The 21,831-nt window shown below is 35.4% G+C and overlaps 1 protein-coding gene across 5 annotated transcripts in view; it reads left to right on the top strand.

The window, feature by feature from the left end:
• The window catches only part of BCAS3 (BCAS3 microtubule associated cell migration factor), a 577,971-nt gene that overhangs the window by 240,342 nt on the left and 315,798 nt on the right, over positions 1-21,831 (top strand). For 3 of the 5 annotated variants that reach the window (XM_057536260.1, XM_007190268.2, XM_057536262.1), the window contains exons 16-19: positions 871-1,021; positions 10,630-10,674; positions 18,791-18,915; positions 21,261-21,426. In XM_057536260.1, the coding sequence (XP_057392243.1) occupies positions 871-1,021; positions 10,630-10,674; positions 18,791-18,915; positions 21,261-21,426 (487 nt within the window). The remainder of the gene's footprint in view (positions 1-870; positions 1,022-10,629; positions 10,675-18,790; positions 18,916-21,260; positions 21,427-21,831) is intronic. The other 2 variants (XM_057536261.1, XM_007190270.3) reach the window with 1 other exon arrangement.

The raw sequence follows: 21,831 nt of genomic DNA on the forward strand, positions 1-21,831 counted from the left end.
TGGATGAATCTCAGACGCTTATTGGCAAGTGAAAGAAGCAAGACAGTACCGTACATACTTTGTGATTTCATTTATAGGATGTTCCGAAAAATGCAAAGCCATGGAGAGGGAGAAAAGATAAGTGCATGAGAGGAATTTGGCTTATTGGTGAGAGCAGAGTAATTACTCTCACTGCAGATCAGATTTTATTTCACAAAGCTTGTTTTTCCTGGTTGTTAATGAGCCATAATGCCTATTCTTTTTTTTTTTTTTTTGGTATTAATACCATCATAAAATAAAGGGTTGATTTATGTTTTTTCATTTTATGGTGGGGAGTGGTACATTTTGGGAGTAAGGCAGTGTTTTTGCATATTGACTTTTGTCAGTCTCACCCTGTGTCTACTGTGGTACATTCTATGGATACACATCCTTATGACTCATGTTTCTTCTGCTCTCTGAGCCTTTGCAGGTCGCCATGGCTGAAATATTCTCCCCACTTACTCTCAAGCTTGTTTAGGGAAATGTTCCATGCTTCCTCTAGGCTAATTTAGATCTTGCCATTTTATTTTCTTTTACTATCCTATATTTCTTTATAGCACCATAAAATTATAATTAAGTTTTATACCAATTATTTGTATAACCATGTAACATCTATCCAATTCTGTATCCTCCAATCCTCCATCCTCAAACACTACAGTCTCTGTTTATAATCAATGCACATTTGGTATTACCAGAGTCCTTTGTTTTTCTTCCATCCATATAGCCATGATTCTTTTAGAATCCCTTCTGCCTTTGGTAACTTTCTTAAAAGATTAGTGGAGTCAGTGCAAATCCTATCAGAGAAGGAAACTTCGCTCCGTGATGCTTTTCTTTTCTTTTTTCTCTTTGTAGGGAAACTCAACAGCCAAGACTCCTACAATAATTTTGCCAACAACAACCCTGGCAACCCCCGGCTTTCTCCTCTCCCCAGCCTGATGGTATTGATGCCTCTTGCACAAATCAAGCAGCCAATGACATTGGGGACCATCACCAAACGAACAGGGTAAGGCCTCAGGCTTGATACTTTTTTAGTAGCTGTTTTAGAGGATTAAATACACAAAAATAAAACATATTTTTTCTTTGGGTGGTTTTGATTATGTTCTTCATTTCCAGCCCACATGAGACTTAATGGCAGCAGATTAAATACAAAGTATAGAACATACACGAACACATTCATACACAGCCATGTACATGCACATTCACAGAAATAACAAAGCAGTGACAAGTTGTGAAAACTAGTATTGGCTAATAAAAACCAGATCCATTTACTCAGGCTTATAGTTGCTGCCTCGTGGCTTTGTCTGAAAGTAGTACAGTCGCATTTTCTTGCTTTTGTGGACATGATCTGGATTTATAATGACCCCCAAATTTTGACTGACACAAATACTAAGGAGAGAACTTAATATGACAACCATGTTTCTAATACTTCAAAAAAAAATCATCTATATTGAGGTACAATTTACATATAATAATCTATCATTAGTATCAGGACAATGTGATATTATAGATAGTTTTCAAAATCCAGAGTCCTAGGGTTTAGGCTTTACTGAGATTGGTCATTAACATCCTCAGAGGCTCCTGATGACTCACTTGATATCTTTGTGCTTATTTTAGCTATTTAAAAAATTTCAAATTCCTACCTGTTAGGAATATAAAATTATCACTTCTTTGGGTTCCTGAAAATAAAGTGCTGTGTCTAAGATATAAGATCATTAGATATTCAATTGTATAACAACTGTGAAACTCCATTATGCTCCCCAAAATATATATGTCTATAGCCAAATTACCTATTTTCATCAATAAGCAATCCTGAGGTTTAGCATAATTTGAAATGGAACAACTGTCTTAAAATTCTGTATTTGGTAGTCAAGAGAAAACTCCATCTTGGCTTCAAATAGTCTTCAAGGTCTTTCCAACAAGAGAAATAGACTTAATTATGCGGCTGCTGTATCATTATGTTTTAATATTGTTGTGCTAGGTGGTAAAGTGTTTACAGAAGGTACTTCTGTAAGAAGAAATACTCATTCTCCAGGACGAGGCCTTTTAGCTCCAGATTTCACCATAACACTGAAATTGACCCTCTACCTAGTGGAGTTGTGTTTGCCTATAAATTCCTGTTGCTGAATGCAGAAATTGAGTTTGTGGTGTATTAAGGGAAAAATACAGCAAACCTAGCTCCCAAATCAGACATCTTATGATACAAATCATTTGCCTGTATTTTTAAAAATTGATATCAGCTTTTTAAGTCTTCATTAGTAATGTAATTTAAATAGAATTTTTACCTCCCTTTCCTCTTATTTAGTTTCTTTATTTTAAAATAAGTTAAATAAGAGTGGCTATGGATAGTAAAGGGGTTATGAACTTATATTTACAGGTGGCTCATTCTTTTCTTTGTGTAATGATACATTTCTGGGACGTAGAATCAAATAAAAATGGGACTAAATCTTGAATCATAATCTTAAAAGTTATTCTTTCACTCACAGAAGTCAGTCAGTACATAATTATACCTTCTTGATCCAACCCAGCATTGTAGAATTCTACAAAGTGTCTGTCAGTCTTTCCTGAATCTAAGAATCTAATCTCAAAATTGTTCCTCTTGATTTTAATTTTACCTCTAAGATCCTAAATGAAGTTCTATGCCTGAAATCACGTCATCTTTGAGTTTAATTCAAAATATTTGTGGGGAGGGTTGAAAAGTGAGTTTACTTCTGTATATATTTGAAACTTTCCATAATAAAAAGATAAACTGTATCACACACTCTTTCACTGTCTCTCTTGCTACTCTTTCTCTCTGTCTTTAGATGGGTAGAAACTATTAATCATCTGGTGTCTTCCTGTACTACCATACTTTATGAACTTAGGTAACTTCTGTGTTTCCTGTTCTTGTTAAAAACTTGGTCACAATTCCTAGATTTTCAGAGCACGTGTATTATGTTCCCTTATATCCTAGACAGTTTAATAATTATTTATTAATGAATTAAGTGATAGGAATTTGAATTGTGTGCTTTGAAATTAATATTAGTTCAAGATACATGTATCTTATTAGTTACTGAGCTTTTTTTTTTTTAACGTCTTTATCAGAGTATAATTGCTTTACAATGGTGTGTTAGTTTCTGCTTTATAACAAAGTGAATCAGCTATACATATACATATATCCCCATATCTCCTCCCTCTTTACTGGGCTTTTTATCTCAGATCTCAAACCATTTTTTTTTCCCCCAAATTTTTGAATTCTTTTTGGCATGTCCCCTGTCTTGGAGTGTTTAGAAAGAATAATTACTATTTGTCCCACAATGAGTCCTTGGCTTTTAATTTTAAACATTTTGATAGAGATTCATTCAGACTTACCAAAAAAAGTTACAAGACCAGTAAAAGGAATTCCAGCATACCCACATTTCCCAAATGTTAGCAGTTTAACATATTTGCCTTATCATTTATCTTTTCTCACTCTGCACACACATACACACGTGCACACACACATCCACCAAAAACTCATTTTATTAGTATTTTTTCTTCCATATGGTTGTTTCTCTACTTATGGCAGAGCTTTAGTGCTCCATAAATTACCCCACCCACTCTTCTTTTTTTCCCTCCCCTCCTACTATTCTTTTTTTCCCTTCCTATTAACAGAGATTACAGTGACCAAAAACACTTTGATGATAGTATTCATAACTTATGCTTGGCTATGGCTAGGTTACAAGACTTAATACCCTTAAGCCATTTTCTGAAGGGTTTGTTGATTATATTTAGAAATTGCTATTGTGACTTTACTTATAATTCTTATAGTACTACTGTAAGTCACCGAAACATTCGGTCATAGAATTTTTAGAATATAGTTTGTGGTTTTATTATCTTAACATTTAGCATTTTCATTGAAATACATGCATTTTGCCTAACCAAAAGTAATATTTGTTTTGGGAGAGTAAGATATGTCCCCTAGATTTCCATTTTTGACATATGCTGAGATTTGAAGCACATCCCAGATATTTTTATATCATTAGATTTCTCCCATTAGATAGTAAGGTTATATTTATTTCATTCTTATTAAAAAAAATTTTTTTTTTTTACTGTGACCAGTTCGCAAGCTGCCCTTAGCTCACTTGCGTTATTTCCATCAAATTTTATTATATTTACTGAGAATTTTGATTGCCACATTAAGGTCACCAGAGTGATGAGCAAACAGGCTTTTAATTTTCCAGGTCATTGTGGAAATCCTGATTTACTCTGTGCTCTAGTGAAATGCCTTTCCTAGCATTTTAAAGATAAAATTAACAGAAGTATTTGATATGAATTATGTAGAAAGAGAGCACAGAGCTGACTCATTTATAGACATGTAAGTTCAAGTATACCTGATAATATATTTAGTAAAATATATATATTTGTCCCATGTCCTAGATATTTGGCATAACGGCATGAAATAAACATTAAAAATCATATTTCTAGCATAGAGATTTCTAAGGATTGCTTAGGATCCTATATTTAAATAACCAAATTTAGATGGAAGCCTTAACTCAAACCTTCAGGGGATAGACGTGTACTTACCGTGTTTCATGTCTGCCCTCTTATTTTTGGAAATATAGATCCCTGAAAGCCTGTGCAGTGTCAGGGACCATCTGTCTTATTCGAAGACATTTGCAAGGCCAGTAGAACTACAAATGGCAAAAGACAGATGTATTTGCACCTTCATGTTCTGTACCTTGAAGCAGCACTGGGAGGAAATAAGGCCTGTTTTGGCAACAGCTGTTGCTTAACCCGATTGTGGTACACGCTGGTGAAGGCAAAAGACGCGCTAAGAATCTTTTGGTTTAACAGTCACTCATTCAGACAAAACCCATTTCTTCCAGTCTAAGACTGGAGGATTGGAAAGACCTCCATCATGTTTTTATCATGTGTGAATAAGTGTAGTTTTTTTTCATCTATTAAAAGTGAAACTGGGTGCTAAGGGATTGCTCATTGTTTTGGAGTGTAAAGTTTTTGTAGTAGGGATTTACTTAAGCAATAGTCCATAGATGTTTGGTTGAATTAATTTTTAATGCTTCCTATGTAAAAACTTACTAAATAGGTAATTTTCATCAATATGCTTAATTTTATGTACATCAAATCTAAAATTATTAACATATACACATCATTTTTTGGGCACAAGCAGGGAACAGTACATTTCAAAAAGTGGTCAGGGGACTTCCCTGGCGGTGCAGTGGTTAGGAATCCGCCTGCCAATGCAGGGGACATGGGTTCGAGAGCCAACACAGCCATACATACATACATACATAAATATAAATAAATAAATAAATAATAAAAAAGAACAGTATATGTGGAATATGCAAAATAAAAAAAGTGGTCAGAGTAATTTCATGGGAATAAAAATATAGAAATTGGGAATGAAGTTACTTCCTTGCCCTTAACTAGCTGAGGTTTTTGGTGAAGTAAACCTGGTATGACTTGTTGTCTTTCATAGGTTTCCTTTTTCTTAAATCGAGCAGCTTTTTGCTCCTTCTTCCCTCCCCCCATGTTTGTATTTATTCATTTCTTTGTGAGCAATTCGAGCTAGGTATTAGGGACTTTGGGCCTGACCCTGTAGAAGTAGGTAATGTAGTAAAAGAATACTGACTTAGGAGTCTGAAGCTCTGGTTTCACATCTTGGTTCTGCCGTTACCAGTGTGTCCTAGGTAAATTTCTTCATCTGAAAAATGAAAGTTTGTATGTATGGGTTATTATCTGTCATACTTACAGTGTATGAATTCCCACCAGGTGTTCGATCCTGTTACCTACTTTCTAAGCCTCATTCATTGCTGTGCCCTAGGCCAGTGCTTCACAAGAGCTCCATTTAGAAGACATAGATGATTATTCTTATTTAGAAATGGAAGCATTTAATAGCATTTATTTGATTATCTGTAATTGAAATTTGTAGACTAAATCTGCCGTCAGAGCTTGCTAAGTGAATAAATGACATTGACATATAGTCCTTGAGGAAGGTCTATTCCTCCTTCTAATTCAGTTAGGTCTGCCTTGGCTTATTTAGACACTTTGACCTGAGCCCCAAATGTTATAGGTGAAGTTCTAAGAGTTAAATGGGAAAGATTTGGAGAAAAATTCCCCAGATACAGTAGCAAATGGTAATTCTCCACCTTCCAGCCCTGTCTTATCTATGTGTTATTTCTTGATAGCTAAGCTATGTATGTTTGGTTCCAGATATAAAGTAATTGATAATGTATTTTCATTAGGATGGATATGTCTACATGTGCAATATACATATATAGTTTGAGTTTCCAGTTTTTGTACTAAATCAGTAGAGTACTTAAACCACTCCATAGTTTGTTCCCTTTTACCATAAATCTGTGGATTTGGGGGGGATGGGAGCAGCGAGGGGATTAAGTCTCCCATATACTGTATTACAAGTCAGCAAGCACTACTTTCTATAGAAATTTGACAATCTGTGTGTACTCTTCTACTCTCTCTTCTGCCACATCTGACAGAATTTGAACATTAGTGTTTTTCTAATGAAAATCTTGAGCTTGTAATTTAAATTTGCATGTTGAACGTACCTCAGATTAGACAATTTATCTGTATATTTCAGCTTGAATTTGCCTTCAGATCAATAATTTGAGAACCAATAATGCCACAGGTCTCTGTAGTAGTGAGTGGTTAAAATTAAATTAATGAAAAATTTAAAGTAATACTTGAAAATGATGTGAGGACTGATTTGCTTGCATGCACGTAGGAAATGTGTGTCCATCAAAGGTGCTGCTTAACAGGGGGCATAGAGAGTGTAGCAGAGTCATTAGGGTTCCTGGAATATTTTGTTAGAGAATACGGCTTTACTTTACAATTTTACACATAATGTTGTATAGCCCTTTCTCTGTTCAGTATGTTTAATATTTATATGAGCTCTTTCTGATGTCTGTTAAGTGATAGTGCTTGAATTCTCATAGGACATGATCAATTGGAAAATAGGACTTTCAGAGATTTTTTTTAGTTTCTATAACTCTGAAGTTGATGAAATCTAATCATTATTAATGCCTTTCAGCACTCGAGTCAGGTTATAAAAGATTTTACCATGTTCAAATCAAATCTAGTTTTACTTTTCCCTTACATATAAAAAAAAATCTTCACATTTGTCTTCTTTTCAGCTAGTAAGACCAAAGCTTTTGTGGTACTCTGTGGCCTTTGAAAAAATGAATCAGAGTTTAAAGAGTTACACAGCATTAATGATTTGATATAAAGCACAATTCCTAACTGTCTTCTGACAATCTCCAGAAGAAACTGTTTGAGAACCAAAGGCAGAGTCACTTTATGCTGGACTAGCATTTCTGGATTTTTAGTCTCTTGATTTTTCAATCAGAATTCAGCTTAAAAAGGACATAATCATGACTTAAGTGGATAGGTTTTACATGGCAGGATTGTTCAACCTGCTGAAACTTAATAGTGTTTGGAAAACACACAAATTCTTAATACCTGAATATGGTAATTTGAGTTGCATTTGTTAATACAGACCATTTTAATTCCCCATACACTCTTACTCACATGCTCTCTTCCTCCTTCGAGTCACCCCCTGTAAAACTACAGCTGCGGGATTTTGGAGAGGAGGGGAAAGTCATAGGTGAAGACAGCTGGATCATGGACTTGGCCTTTGTGACTTTATATTTTCATTCTTTCCCTACTGAGCGAAGATGAAGCGGGCACATTTCAAAAGAACAGCTGACACCACCCATGCAAAGTCAGTAGTTACGTCAGTCACTCTAATTCATTGTAGTTTGTGGCTCTTCTTTTACATGTATGTGGCAGAGGTCCAGTTTGTCGGAGCGAGTAAGAAGTGGGTGAGTACAGATTGGGACTGTGCCAAATGTACGTACTGAAGCGGGTCTTCACCCTGTTTCCCCAACCCCTGTTTTCTCCTTGAGCTGCGTCAGCCTGTAGATCCTTATTTGGCTAAAGAAGGATGGCTTGTAACTCACACAACCGAGTTATGTTGTGAACAGTGAGGATTGTGTTGTCTTTAAACTTGACCAACTGCTGTTTAGTGCAGGCCTGTTTGCTACAGTGTCTGGAGGGTTAACAGTGCATTTTGGGATTGTGGGGTTGTAGAAATCTTGTTGGTAACATGCTGCTACTGTCCGGGAAGGAAAATCTAGGATATTAAAAAAACAAACAAACAAAAAAAAAAACACCAAAAACTTGTGTTTAATTTGTTTGGCTAATATGTTTCTTTTTTATACATAAGGAAATTTAAACTTGGAAAAAGGTATTTACTGGCTCTGTAGGTGGGAACATCAGCTGGTCTTTTGAAATGTAGAAACTTAAAGTTTTGTTTCGTTTTTGTTTGATTTTGGGGGTCAGTCAGAAGCCTTTTAAGTCATAAAAGACTAAGGTAAAACTTTCAAATTCTTTACAGTGAATCAGTTGTATTCTGATATTTGGAATGAGGTGGGAGACTGTCTAGCTTCTATACAATATATGCTAAAGAGCAACTCATGCCCAGACGTTCCAGATCACAAGTGCTTCTGTCAGAATCGTTTGAACTGTTTGATTAATTCAGGTGTCTGCCTAAGGAAGAAAATGAAAGGGAGTTGGGTAGTATGTGCCAACAATAACTTCTTCATTTTGGTGGTATTTGTGGGCATACGGAAATGTGTTGAACTTTCCATTTTCTGATCCTTTTTTTATGGCGTCACGGTGCTGTTGAGACATTGGAGTCTTCATGTGGTCACACTTATTTAAAATGGTGTTTCTCAAAGTTCAGGGTGAGCTCCAGTAACATTTTGTTTCTGATGTAATTAGTGAATCATGAAATCAAGAGAAGGGGATCATGGCTAACTTTTTTTTCATTAATGAAATAGAATATAATAGAATGTAATTTCGCTACTGGTTCTGCAAGCTAACAGCCTTGGCATTATCTAGGAGCTTGTTAGAAATATAGAATCTAAGGCCCCACTCAGACCTACCTACCCTGTCATTATATGCAACAATCTTCACTGTAACTAAATCCCAACATTAATGTTTATAAAACGTTGAAATAGAGAATAATAAAGTTGATTACACACCAAAAAACCCCACATTCATTAAATTGTTTCAATTTGTGTGTGTTCATGTACATACCAGCTTACACGTTAATACATTTGTCTCTCAGTATCCAAGGGGGGTTGGTTCCCACCCCATGCCAAAATCATGGATGCTCAAGTCCCTTATATGAAATGGCCTAGTATTTGCAAATAACCTACACACATCTACCCATATACTTTAAATCATTTCTAAATTGTAAATAGTTGCTGGTGCACAGCAAGTTTTGCCTTTTGGAACTTTTTTTTTTTTTTTTTGATCTATAGTTGTTTGTGGATGTGGGCCCTATGGATATGGAGGGCCAACTGTATATTTCTATGGGTCATAGTTAAAAAATTTTTGAAATACATTGTTTTAGATGTGGATGATGACATCTGAATGATGACATTTCTCTGATTGTGGTCTTGTCATTAACTGTGGGAGAGATTTCCTTGCTTTGTATTGGCATCATCTCTAAAGTTTTCTTTTCCAGTATTTCTGTCTTCCAACTCACTCTTTCTTCTAATAGTATCTTGCTTTTCTGTTCCCTTTTTCATATCTTCTGTTCTTCAGTCCTCAGAATTGTACTGTTTTGTGAATATACTCAGTTCACTGGGAGATTGATGCTAATTAGCATGATTTTTCTTTTTTAATGTTCCTAGCACCAAAGTTGAAGAAGAAAATTACCAAGTTATGCAGTGCTCTCTTCTTCTCAGTTTATTATGTCTTCCTTCCAAATGTCAGATGCAACAGCAATATTTTGTTCTGTGTGCAAATGTGCATAGCATGTCTTAAATGCTATGAACAGAATATTAAGAAGAAGTATGTGTAACATTGAAGTCTGCCTTTGTATCCCCAGCTGTATTTAAAGCAAGCAGTTGTGGCTTTAGTTTCCTGTATTCCAGCCTAGCCCCGTGTAGGCCAGATAGAGGAAGCTAACCTCGTCTATCATTATTAAGAGTAATGCTAATTTCCTGGAATGTGACCCTAAAATGGAAGTAAATCATACCACAGACTTGGTTTTAGTGTTAGTTCCTTTGACCAGCAATATGCAGTTCAACTTACTGTAATTAAGCAGCTTAGAAAATATGTACTTTCTTTCTGTGGCTCTGAGACTACAACTGGTGAACAGCAAACAATGCTTATCAAATTTTTATTGAGTCCCCTTTCGCTAGTTTTAAACATTTCGTGTCACACAACCACACATCTGTTGCTACTGGTCCCACTCTTTTCTCCATCTGATTATTCCATTTAACTTGTACTTTGTTTTAAAGGGCCTCTGAAGTGGATTTTATTTTATTTTACCTTAGGAACCCTACAGGGGTGCTCCAGAAAAGGGGGAGAAATAGAGCATTTTGAAATCTCTAACCCTATGAAAATTAAGGGCCTTGTTACTGCACATCATTCTATTGATTGGTTATATCAGACTTGTTAGTATCTATGGCAGGATTGCAAACGATTACTAATTTTTTAATTGATTTTATCCATACTCTTTAACAGTATAATAAACATGTATTTGTTAATGTTACGTGAGTTTTCCTCTAATTTTTTGTGCATTTTCCCCCCTTTTCCATGAAGGCCTTATCTGTTTGGAGCGGGGTGTTTTTCCATAAAAGCTCCATGGTGAGTCCCAGTTCAGTCCAGCATGCCTAATTCATTTGCTGTACTCTCAGAAAGTAACTCTGTTTTGTACTTTGTTTTCAGTTGCATGGCCTGATCACAGATAGATGCACCGAATTACTGAGTAATTTGTAGATGGGACATGAATGTTGGTATTTAAGCTTTAAAAGATTAGTTTTCTTGGTTTCACTTCATTTCTTGAAAAGTCACATAAAAAAATCATAGATTAATATTAAAAAAAAAGAAATTAGAAGAATTCTCATAATAATGCTAGTATATATCATAAGACAAAGGCTAACACCCAAGTTTAAAGCTTTGAGTATTTTAGTGATAGAAATTCCCTACATGACATGCTGAACATTTGAAGACAAGATTTATTTTGAAATGTAAATGTATTTAAGGTATACTAAAAATACCCTATAAATTTTTACTGCATTTTATTTGGTACCAAAGGAACAAGAGTCAGTTCTGTTTTGAATAGTTTAGGTAGTTACGGAGCTACATGAGGAAATTTGTATTTCACATAAAACCTCCTAAGTAACTTATTATTTCGAGTTATTAGCACCTCCCCACCATAACTTATTTAGTAAACTCTTATGTAAGACTGCATAAAATACAACTTTTGTCAGTCTTAGACATGGTGATCATAGAAAAGGAACAGTATGTTTAATACTTTTATGTAAAGGTATGAAATAGAATATATTTAGAACCTGGTATAATAATTTTAGCACAATAGTTAAGAGTCAGGGGACTTCCCTGGTGGTCCAGTGGTTGAGACTTCACCTTTCCAGTGCAAGGGGTGCAGGTTCGATCCCTGGTCGGGAAGCTAAGATCCCACATGCCTCGTGGCCAAAAAACCAAAACATAAAACAGAATATTGTAACGAATTCAATAAAGACTTTAAAAATGGTCCACATCAAAAAAAATCTTAAAAAAAAAAAAAAAAAGAATCAGGGCTCCAGAATCAGACTGCCTAGGTCTTAAATCCCAGCTTACACAGTTACTACCTATATGATCTTGGGCAATTTTCTAAAACCTCTCTTTATCTTAGTTTCCTTATCTCCATTAAATGGAGTTACCAGTAGCACCTACCTCATAGGTTTATTATGAGGAGTAAATGAACCGACAATATAAATTGCTTAGAACAGTGCCTGTCACATAATAAGAGCTCAGTAAATGTTTGCTGCTATTGCTATGATTTCTTTTCTGCTTTAAGGGGAAAATTCCATTTTTGAAAAGTAGTTTCTTTAAGTTAGATCATGGTTTTGTTTTTCTTTTTTGTCTTTTTTGCTTTTAAGAGTGAGTGAGCCCAAAAAGAAATTTTGGTTAATGTAAGTTATATCAATTTTATAAATTTAGTCAGAATACATGTACGTGCAGTTCTCCTAACTTCTCCTGGGACTTGTTCATACTGTCCCATTATACTAGGAGAAAACCTTCCAATCATTTTTCTCTTGGACAAAAAGAAACTTAAAAGTTTGACACAAACTAAGTTCAGTGTTCATATGCCACAGGAACATCTGAAAATTTCATTGTCGTATTAGAATAGGGTGATAAATCATCATAAAAATTTCCTCTTTGAGATGCAGCATCAAAATTAGGATATAGATTGTGAAACTATCGTTAACAAAATCATGGTATACAGGAATAAAAATTCCCTGAAAGTCAACCTTCATTCTTTGTGTTAACCAGATTTCTTCCAAAAACAAATAAGATACATGGATCTTACTCAGGAGCTTGTAGTGAACAGTTGATTTTTAAATGTCAGATTCAACATATGCCAACATTTCTTTGTAGACTCAATTTAGAATTAAATTCCATCTTGGGATAAATTTCTCATTCTAAGTACAAAGAAAAAAGTTTTAGTATGTTAATAAAGATTGAAGTTTTAGCATAGAAGTAAAGACGGAATGACAAACATTGTATGTGAAATAAGAAAAGCCCATGCCTTCAACAGCTTATGTGCTCCTCAAATTTAAGCAAAAGTACTTGTCAACCAGAAATGATTTGAGGTTGAAACAAGATTAAAAGAGCCAGATTAAAGAAAGGGATATATGAAATGTAGTAGACTTTTAAATCATTGCTTGTCTTTTAGAAGACTGCTTTGTGGTTTGTTTGATGCCATCGTTAGCTCACAAGAAACTCGTTTTTAGTCACTTATACTAGCCTAAAAGAGCCTCCTTTAAAATACGTTCCTTTACTGGTGGTGCATGTTTTTCCCATTAAGATCTTAATGAAACCTCAAATTAAGGCAGCAAAATGAATATAAATTTGACAACTTCTTCCATGTTGTTTATAAGAGCTTCTTTGTTTTAAGAGTTTTTACTATTTTTCCATGCTATTTAGCATTCAACCTGAGAATGTTTTTATTTACTGTTTTGAAATAAAACATTATGCTAAATAAAGTTACTTATTTCATCAGGTTTATAGGACTTCCAGTATAGGATAATATTTGTATTTTGGAAGAATATGAAAATTTTATAGTTCCTCTTAAAATGTTATGTAAGTTTCATACAAATTTTTTAAAATTAATTTTCAGTTGAAACATTTATATTTAGCTAAGATTTTGCTTTTGATCACAGTTTCTACTAATTCTTCATTCTTTGATAAACTGTTTTAATTGTTTAAATTCAGGCAGTTTCAGATGAGTCAGTTTATAATAATATCTTTTCCTTTGACAACCAAATAAGCTTGTTGGAAAGTTAACTATGCAGACCATCTTTGACACTTTAGCCATTTTCTACATTCTGGAGATTATGTATTCTCTAGGATTTATGAATTTAAATAATGGCATAAAATGATGTAAGAATCACACACATGATATACTTTTTAATGCAGAAATTTTAAGAGAAATAGCCATTGTGAAATTTTAAAAATGAATTTTGCTTTCTACATTACAAATAAGTAACAAGTTTTTATCAAGCTCCTAGTCGGCATGTAGTATCATGTTTAAACTATTGCTATTTTTGACTTTCTTAGCAAAAGAAAAAATATATGCACAACAGTGTAGACAAGAGGTAGTCCATTTGAATATATCTTTGTAGTGTATAAGGTTAATTTTAAAGAAGAGTTAGAACTTACATGTCAAATTATGTTTAAAGTTTTAATTAGCACAGAGTCTTCAATATGTTTATAAATAGCTGATTTAAATTATTCTTGTTATTCTGAGAATACTGAAAAAAATATTATAATAATATAATTTCATTTTTAGAAGCAAAGACTTATATGGAGAGGAGAATCTTATCTGGCAGGTTTACAGAAATCTCATATCTTTAAGAATAATTTGTGGTAGAATAATTTTAGATATATTATCAATATCTTTTTTTTTTTTTAATTTTATTTATTTATTTATTTATTTATTTATTTATTTATTTATTTATTTATTTTTGGCTGTGCTGGGTCTTCGGTTCGTGCGAGGGCTTTCTCTAGTTGCGGCAAGTGGGGGCCACTCTTCATCGCGGTGCGGGGACCGCTCTTCATCGCGGTGCGCGGGCCTTTCACTATCGCGGCCCCTCCCGTTGCGGGGCACAGGCTCCAGACGCGCAGGCTCAGCAGCTGTGGCTCACGGGCCCAGCTGCTCCGTGGCATGTGGGATCTTCCCAGACCAGGGCTCGAACCCGTGTCTCCTGCATTAGCAGGCAGATTCTCAACCACTGCGCCACCAGGGAAGCCCTATCTTTTTTTAAAATAAATACTTTCATTTTCCCTCTTAGTTTTTATTTTAGAATACACAGTTGAGAGTGAGAGAAAACTTCTGAATTCCTTTTGAAAGCCCAATCACAGTGAGGAGCATAAAGTAAAGTTTTTCTTCCTTAACACAAAGACATAATACCACTTGTAATTCTTACATCAATATTGTGTCTAAGGTTTAAACTGAAATATTGACTGTACCCTTATGTTTTAGAGAAGGAAAGAAAACGGTGCTTCTATCTCAGTTTAGCTCTTTTCCATGCTTGTGTCCTAAACCAAGGCACTGGACCTCATTGTTGCTTTTCATGCCATCCACAGATTCACCACTTGTATCCTATTTTATAGAACATAGTAAAATTATCCAGATAGACATAATTTTTCTGTAATTTTAAAGCCGATATCATTAGAGTTTTGCTTTTTTTTTTTCCTGTTTGCAGTAGAGTGTGGAGGGAAAAAAAAACAGGCAAAAGAAATTCAATATGTTTCTCTGACTGAATTATATAATACAGAAAAAGCCAATGGGTAACTTCAATAGTCTTTGTAAATATTTTTAAAGATGCCATCATGTCCGTAGAACATCTGATGGTATTAAAAATGATTCTCATTCTATGGTTAGATGGTTAGGTCTCCCAGAAGAAATGACAAAATGTTAAAACTCCTGAGTTTTAATTCAGCACCTTATTTGTTGTTGTTTTTTTCATTGTACATTAATTTTACTTTTGATTATGTTGTCTCTTGTATCAAGTTTAGTAAATGTGATGTTTTCTGATGTGGTGAAGGTTGAATTCATTCCATAGTTCTTTATGTTTTGCTCACAAGTTAAGGCAAATTTTTCTTTTAATTTTTGAACACGGGGTTCTTTATGGCTCAGGAGGGTAGAGAGCAGGGGTTCTCAGTGGAAAGGAGTCCACCAGCCCTATCAGTATGTTTTGTACTCATTTATAACCACAACACAATTGAATTTCTGGACCCCCATATACACTGAAAATTTTTATTTTTTATATCAATTATTAATTTAATAAATTAATAAACACCCAGAGGTGTTCGTTTATACTTGCAAATGTCTTGTAATAGGATTTATTGTCTCTTTCAGAGGATAAAGGGAGATATTGAGAGGAAGAAAGAAAAAAAGGCTAGTACTGGAATGCTTTCCTAAAATGGTTGGGTCACCAGTCTATAAGTGAGCATGATTTGCAAGGCTAGCACTTTTCTCTTTTGTTCCTTTCACGTATGTATCATTTTTCAACGTTTTATCTTTCTACCAACAAAAGGTGATTTTGCAATAGAAGTATTCTGGGTCATTGTGGAAAAGTTCAATTCTGCTTCCACCCAACATTCCTGGTCTTGGTCTTTTAAAATTTTAGGATAAAGGGCAAATTGAATCAATGTTAAATTTTCTCCCTTTGAGTATTTTGTATAGAAAATACTTTATTAATAATAATCTTTTCTTTAGATTATTTCTCCTTTTTATTTTTCTGAAAATCTTGTACATATACGCACATATTTTAAATTTCTATTTTGCTTAAATACCACAGTCATTCCAAAGGTAGGTTGATGATAGAAATAACTTGTTATGAATATGTTCACCAAATATGCTAAATACCCAATACACAGCACTGTGTCATGCAGGAGGTAGCAAGTTATTTTCAGGGATAAAAACCCTTTTAATTACTTATTAAACACAAACTTTTACTAATGTGATTTATGAAGGCCCTATCGGAAGAACAAGAAGAAATAATGAAGTATAAGAATAAAATGGAACATTTTTTCATAATTTTAAGAATACTTTTAACCTAAGATACTTATTTTCTGCAGGAGATAATGAGTTTATGTAAATTGATACTGTGTTGGTGCTTTTTAGTTATGTGTTCAGAAGCTGAGTTATGTATAACATTAAAGAAGTCTAAAAGACTTTGGCTTTTGACATTAACTGATTAGACTGTAAGCTAATAAACATACAAAATATATATATTTGCTTGGCTAAAGACTAAATTGATTATTATATTACAAAGGTAGCTAAGTGGCCCAGTAGCAACTTTTAAAATCTATTTAGGATGCATTCCTTAGATGCACCATAGACTCTCTTAAGAAGTGGCATGCTACTTGTTTTCTATCTTGTTGCTTACCACATGATTTAAAAGCAAGAACAAAAATAGCATTCATTAATTTGCAAAGAACTTTGAACTTGTACATTTTGTAGGACCATTGTTCCTTGATGGTGATTCTAGTAAAAACATAGTCACGCAATTGAAACACCTTTCAAAAAATTCTGGAATGTTTTTTTTCCTCTCTCCTCTGCCTTCCAGCCTCCAAAAACTGACCAATGGAAGTTAAAAGATGCTAGTTACAGGAACTTACAGCAGTTCAGTGATGGAAATAAAGGCTTTGAAGGAAAATTTACATTCTAAGGTAGTACAACAGAGAGCATCATAACCAGAAAGAACAATTCTGGTGCCGGTTACCCAGAAACCAAGGGAAGGTGCTTGTTTGTTCAGTTGTAGGTGGAGGGGAGTCTTCTCTTCTGTTGGTTTTGCAAAGGTTATTATTGCAGGTGTGGCAAATGCAGCAAGAAGATGTGAAATTGTTGGCAGAAACAGATGCATTTTCTTACAGAAACTTAAAAATTAAAAAACTGTCATTTTATTCCCTATCAGTGGAAGTCTGACTGTGACTAATGTTGGTGATTTAGGCATGGATGTGATTTTTATGGGTAATAACTTGTTGTGTTTAAGAAATGTTAATGATGGAAAGAAAAGGCCTTTGCATATATGGCAATGTGCATTACATGAATTTGGTCAAAGGCAGAGACCAAGCAGAGTGGCTTCTGATCCAGACTTTTTGCTTTCCCTATGAGGAAGACATCAAAACAGAAGGCTCAGGAAATAAAATTTGTGAGAGACTATTTCAGGTGTCATAACACCTGGAAAATGAGATTACCAAAGTGAAGTCTGATTTTTTGAAAATTAGTTGAAGGCTGTGTGCTATACAGGAGATAGCGTTGAGTTCTATGATATGGGAATTCACAGCGCTTTCTACACGTTACCTAATACAGTGGTTCTTAAACCTGAACGTGTGCCAGAATCTCCTGGAGGGCTATTAAAAACACAGATTGTCATGCCCCACCTCCAGAGCGGGGTGTGGCCTGATGAATATTTGCATGTCTAAGAGGTTCTCAGTGCTACTGGCCAGGGACCACACTTTGAGAACAAATAAAATGCTGTAAACCTTAAAATAACCCTAAGAGGTAGGCATTGCTGTCTTTCTATTTTATATATTAGTTGTCTGAGCACTGAGAGGTTAAATAACCTAATCAAAATTCACACAGGTAAAAAAGTGGCAGCAGTGCGATTCAGATTCGTGTTTCCACCTGACTCCAAAACCCAGTCTTTCTCTGTCTAACCGCACTTCATTAAAAGATAAAGAGATAAAGGATAGTGAGCAAACGAAGGTAGAAATAATGTTATTTGACATTGGAGACTGAGTAGCAGCGGCGGAACATTATTCTTGTGCCCCGACTGGGCTGTGATCTTGACCAGTGTACAGTGGGGCTATTTCCTGGTCTACGAGTCAGAGACCATAATACACCATTTCTCTAAGGTGCCTGACAAAATTGCTAAGGAACTTTGGGGCAGCCTTTGACAAATTGGGAGAGAAGAGAAATATAGGATTTGCAAGAAAATGAAAGGCTGATATCAGAAGTCAATGGTATTAGAAGCTGAAAGCTGATTTGGGGAAAACAAAGAGGACAGCAGGTACTTTTTTATGGTAGTTATGTGAAGTAGCAGAAGTTACTTAATGTGTCCTCAAACATAGGAGAAGCAGAATAAAAATAGACCTATCATCTTCACAAATCCACAAAGAAAAAATAAACAAGAAATAGGAAGATCAGTGACTGTAATCGCATTAGATCTTTAGGTCTACTCACCAGACATTGTCTAACCATACATACATGTCTGAGATCATCGTCAGGATTCCATTCTGTATCATCTCGTGTTTTCATACATGCTGTCTCCATTCAACTGTATTGTCAGTCCCACATTTTATATATTGAAGTGAACTGATAAACTATTCTATTATTATGAGATGTTTTTGCTGGTTCTATTGTTCCACTTTGAAATATCCAGGGAAATGTTATCTTTCTCAAATGGGTCAACATGGATTTTGCCAGCACATTCTTCAAAAAGAAGCTAATTTTTATTGGTATAAGTTGCTATTCCGATAATACTCTGGAGCTTTGAACTAGTTTTACTTTTACTGCAGATCACAGTCTCACAACCGCCAGTTAAGTTATACTTACGGCAAAATGCATGTCCACATGGGAGTGTTTGAATACTTAGGGGCAAATTTTAAGGGAAATATGTCATTTTCTCAAGGACCATGATTTTATCATAGTAATTTTTCTTTTTTTACTATCATTTTATTTTTTAAGCAAAGTTAAACCACCTCCACAAATTTCACCCAGCAAATCAGTGGGCGGAGAATTTTGCGTGGCTGCGACGTTTGGGACATCCCGATCGTGGTTTGCAAATAATGCAGGTCTGAAAAGAGAAAAAGGTACGTATTTTTACTGAAGTTAAACTTGCCATTTGTAATTTTTGTTTCTTGAGGAAAATTCAGAGCAGTTCTCTTTGAATAATCTTGAGCCCAACAATAGAAAAAAACGTTCCCACTCAGTTAACATGTCTCTCCTCAACTACTCAAGTCTCAGGAAGACAGGCTATCCTCTCACTATAAATATGGAATAAATTGCCCACTGAGTGTTTTTATTTTGTTTTGCTGGTGACAATATACAGGATTTCTCAGTGCTGTCAATTCCATACCATTATATGTAGCTTTTACATTTTTCTCAAACTAATTTCATGCCATTGTCTGTAAAGTGTGGAGAGGAAAAACGTTGTTATTCCCTATTTTAGAGATGAAGAATTTGAGATCAGTGAGTTTAAATAATTTAGCTAAAATCACTAGTTAGTAGGTTATGGTATCAGAGTTTGAACCCAGGTTTTCTAATGCTAAATCTGTCCTTAAAAAATAATCTACAACAACTCTGCCATGTTATAAATTAAAAGATAAAAACAGGCTCCCACTCAGAAATAAGAATCATCTTTTATGGTAACCATTGTCCCTTTGAACTTATATAGTGTTGTTGTTGTTTTTTTAAAAATCCCTCCTTTGACCACCAGAGTCAACTTATATAATTACTCTTTTAGTATGTGATTCCTCATTGTTTCTGTTTAAAAAGAGTGCCTGCATTCGTGGACCAAGTGTTTAATTTTGAGTGTTAAAAATTTCCTCTTATTATTGTGATACTATTAAAGTAGGTCAGAAACCGAGTTGTTAGCGAGGCACTTTTCTGACAGGTTCCACAGGCTGTATTGTTCTTGGCAAAATGGCTCTCCTTTACGCTTAATACTGGCAGTCAGACATCAGCCCTTTCCCTTGTTATCGCCTTTCAGTGGCCCTTTCCTTGGAAATAGGATCCCAGGCACAGCAGGCTCTTTACCTAAGTGGGAGAGGATACAGTAAAGTATGCAAGCCTTCCATTTTCTTATCCCATCTTTATTTTTTTGTTACCTCCTCAGCTTTAATGATGCTATCGAAATGACTTTTTGTTACTAGTTAAAACCCTCTGTGAAGCTCGATTTCAAATGCTTCTCGCTTCTGTTCTAATTACCCTTTTAACTTGCTACTCCTTTATGTCCCGCTACTGGTCATTAGCCATTTTCTCAAAGCAGCTGTAATTGAGTCCTCTGGCGTAGAGATAAGGCAACCCACCCAGCATTCATGAGGGATTTTATATGCTCCTAGGTTTACTGTAAAACCCAAGATAGAGGATTAAACCTGGTTTGGTAGTGAGGACATGTGTACTCCTTATAAAGTCATTTGATTAGATCCATATTCAGCACCTGACCTCAAAGTATGACTGGTCTTCATTTGCCATGGGAGGAAAGAAGGAAGAGGGTTGAGAGGAAAGAAGGATGAGGATTTGGGGGAGGAGGACATGTGTGTGTTTTTCATTTGTCTGTTCGTTTTAATCCAGAAATTTAAAGGAGGAAGTTTCCTGAGAGAGAGTAGATGAGAAGTTAGGCTGATTTAGGCAAAGGGTCTCTCATGCAGTTGAGTTGGTGCATCCAGTGTAACTAATTCTTAGTCCATACAGGGTTCCTTTTCTGTCAGTCCTTCCCTGTCCCACCTGATACCATTCATTTTTCGTAATGTGGGACAGATTACTACACTGCAGGCAAATACAGAAGACTGTATAATATTGTTTGAGCATACTAGAATTTTGAGTATATTTATGTCATTCTTTTTTTTTTTTTTAAATACTGATTTCATCCCACTCCTAGGTTTTTTTTTTTTTTTAAAGATTTATTTATTGATTGATTGCTATGTTGGGTCTTCGTTTCTGTGCTAGGGCTTTCTCTAGGTGCGGCAAGCGGGGGCCACTCTTCATCGCGGTGCGCGGGCCTCTCACTATTGTGGCCTCTCTTGTTGCGGAGCACAGGCTCCAGACGTGCAGGCTCAGTAGTTGTGGCTCACGGGCCTAGTTGCTCCGCGGCATGTGGGATCCTCCCAGACCAGGGCTCGAACCCGTGTCCCCTGCATTAGCAGGCAGATTCTCAACCACTGCACCACCAGGGAAGCCCCTTATGTCATTCTTGAAATAAATTGCTTAAATTTAAAAATATTTTGATAGCATAGAACTTTTCATATTCGTTAGCATCTACTTATAAGAGACAATTTTGAGGCAAGGAGCAGGCACCAAGTGAAAAAGTTGCTGCCTTCTTATTTTCTCTCAGCAACCTCAGGAACGGACTGAAGGGTCAGTAACTTGTCAACATGAGGCTGTGCTCCTTTTATGCCAATATCACATATCCAGGATCTGTTTTCCTGTTTTGTAGATCAGGCCAAACAAGTTGTAGTTGAATCCCTCTACATTATTAGCTGCTACGGGACCTTAGTGGAGCACATGGTGGAGCCGCGACCGCTTAGCGCTGCCCCCAAGATCAGCGATGACACCCCGCTGGAAATGATGACGTCTCCCCGAGCCAGCTGGACTCTGGTTAGGTAGTATCTCTTTTTGTTTTTTTTTGGTTTTTGGGATTTTTTTTAACAGCTTTGTTGAGATACAAAATATTAAAAGTGTACAATTTGATAAGGTTTGACGTATGTATACAGCTGTGAAATCATCCCCATAATTAACATTATAAATATATCCATCACCTCAAATGTTTTCTTATGCCTCTTTCTAATCTCTCACCTGCCCCCCCCCTTTATCCCTACTTCACCTACTGAGCCCCAGGCAACCACTGGCCTGTTCTCTGTCACTGTAGATCAGTTTATAATTTCTAGAATTTTATATAAATGGAATCAGAGTGCATAGTCTTTTTGTCTTCTTTCTCCCAGCAAAATTATTTTGATTTATCCCTGTTGTGTTTTTTGATAATTCATTCCTTTTTTAATTGAGATACA

The sequence above is a fragment of the Balaenoptera acutorostrata genome, chromosome 20, assembly GCF_949987535.1.
Source record: "Balaenoptera acutorostrata chromosome 20, mBalAcu1.1, whole genome shotgun sequence".
Classification (NCBI taxonomy): domain Eukaryota; kingdom Metazoa; phylum Chordata; class Mammalia; order Artiodactyla; family Balaenopteridae; genus Balaenoptera; species Balaenoptera acutorostrata.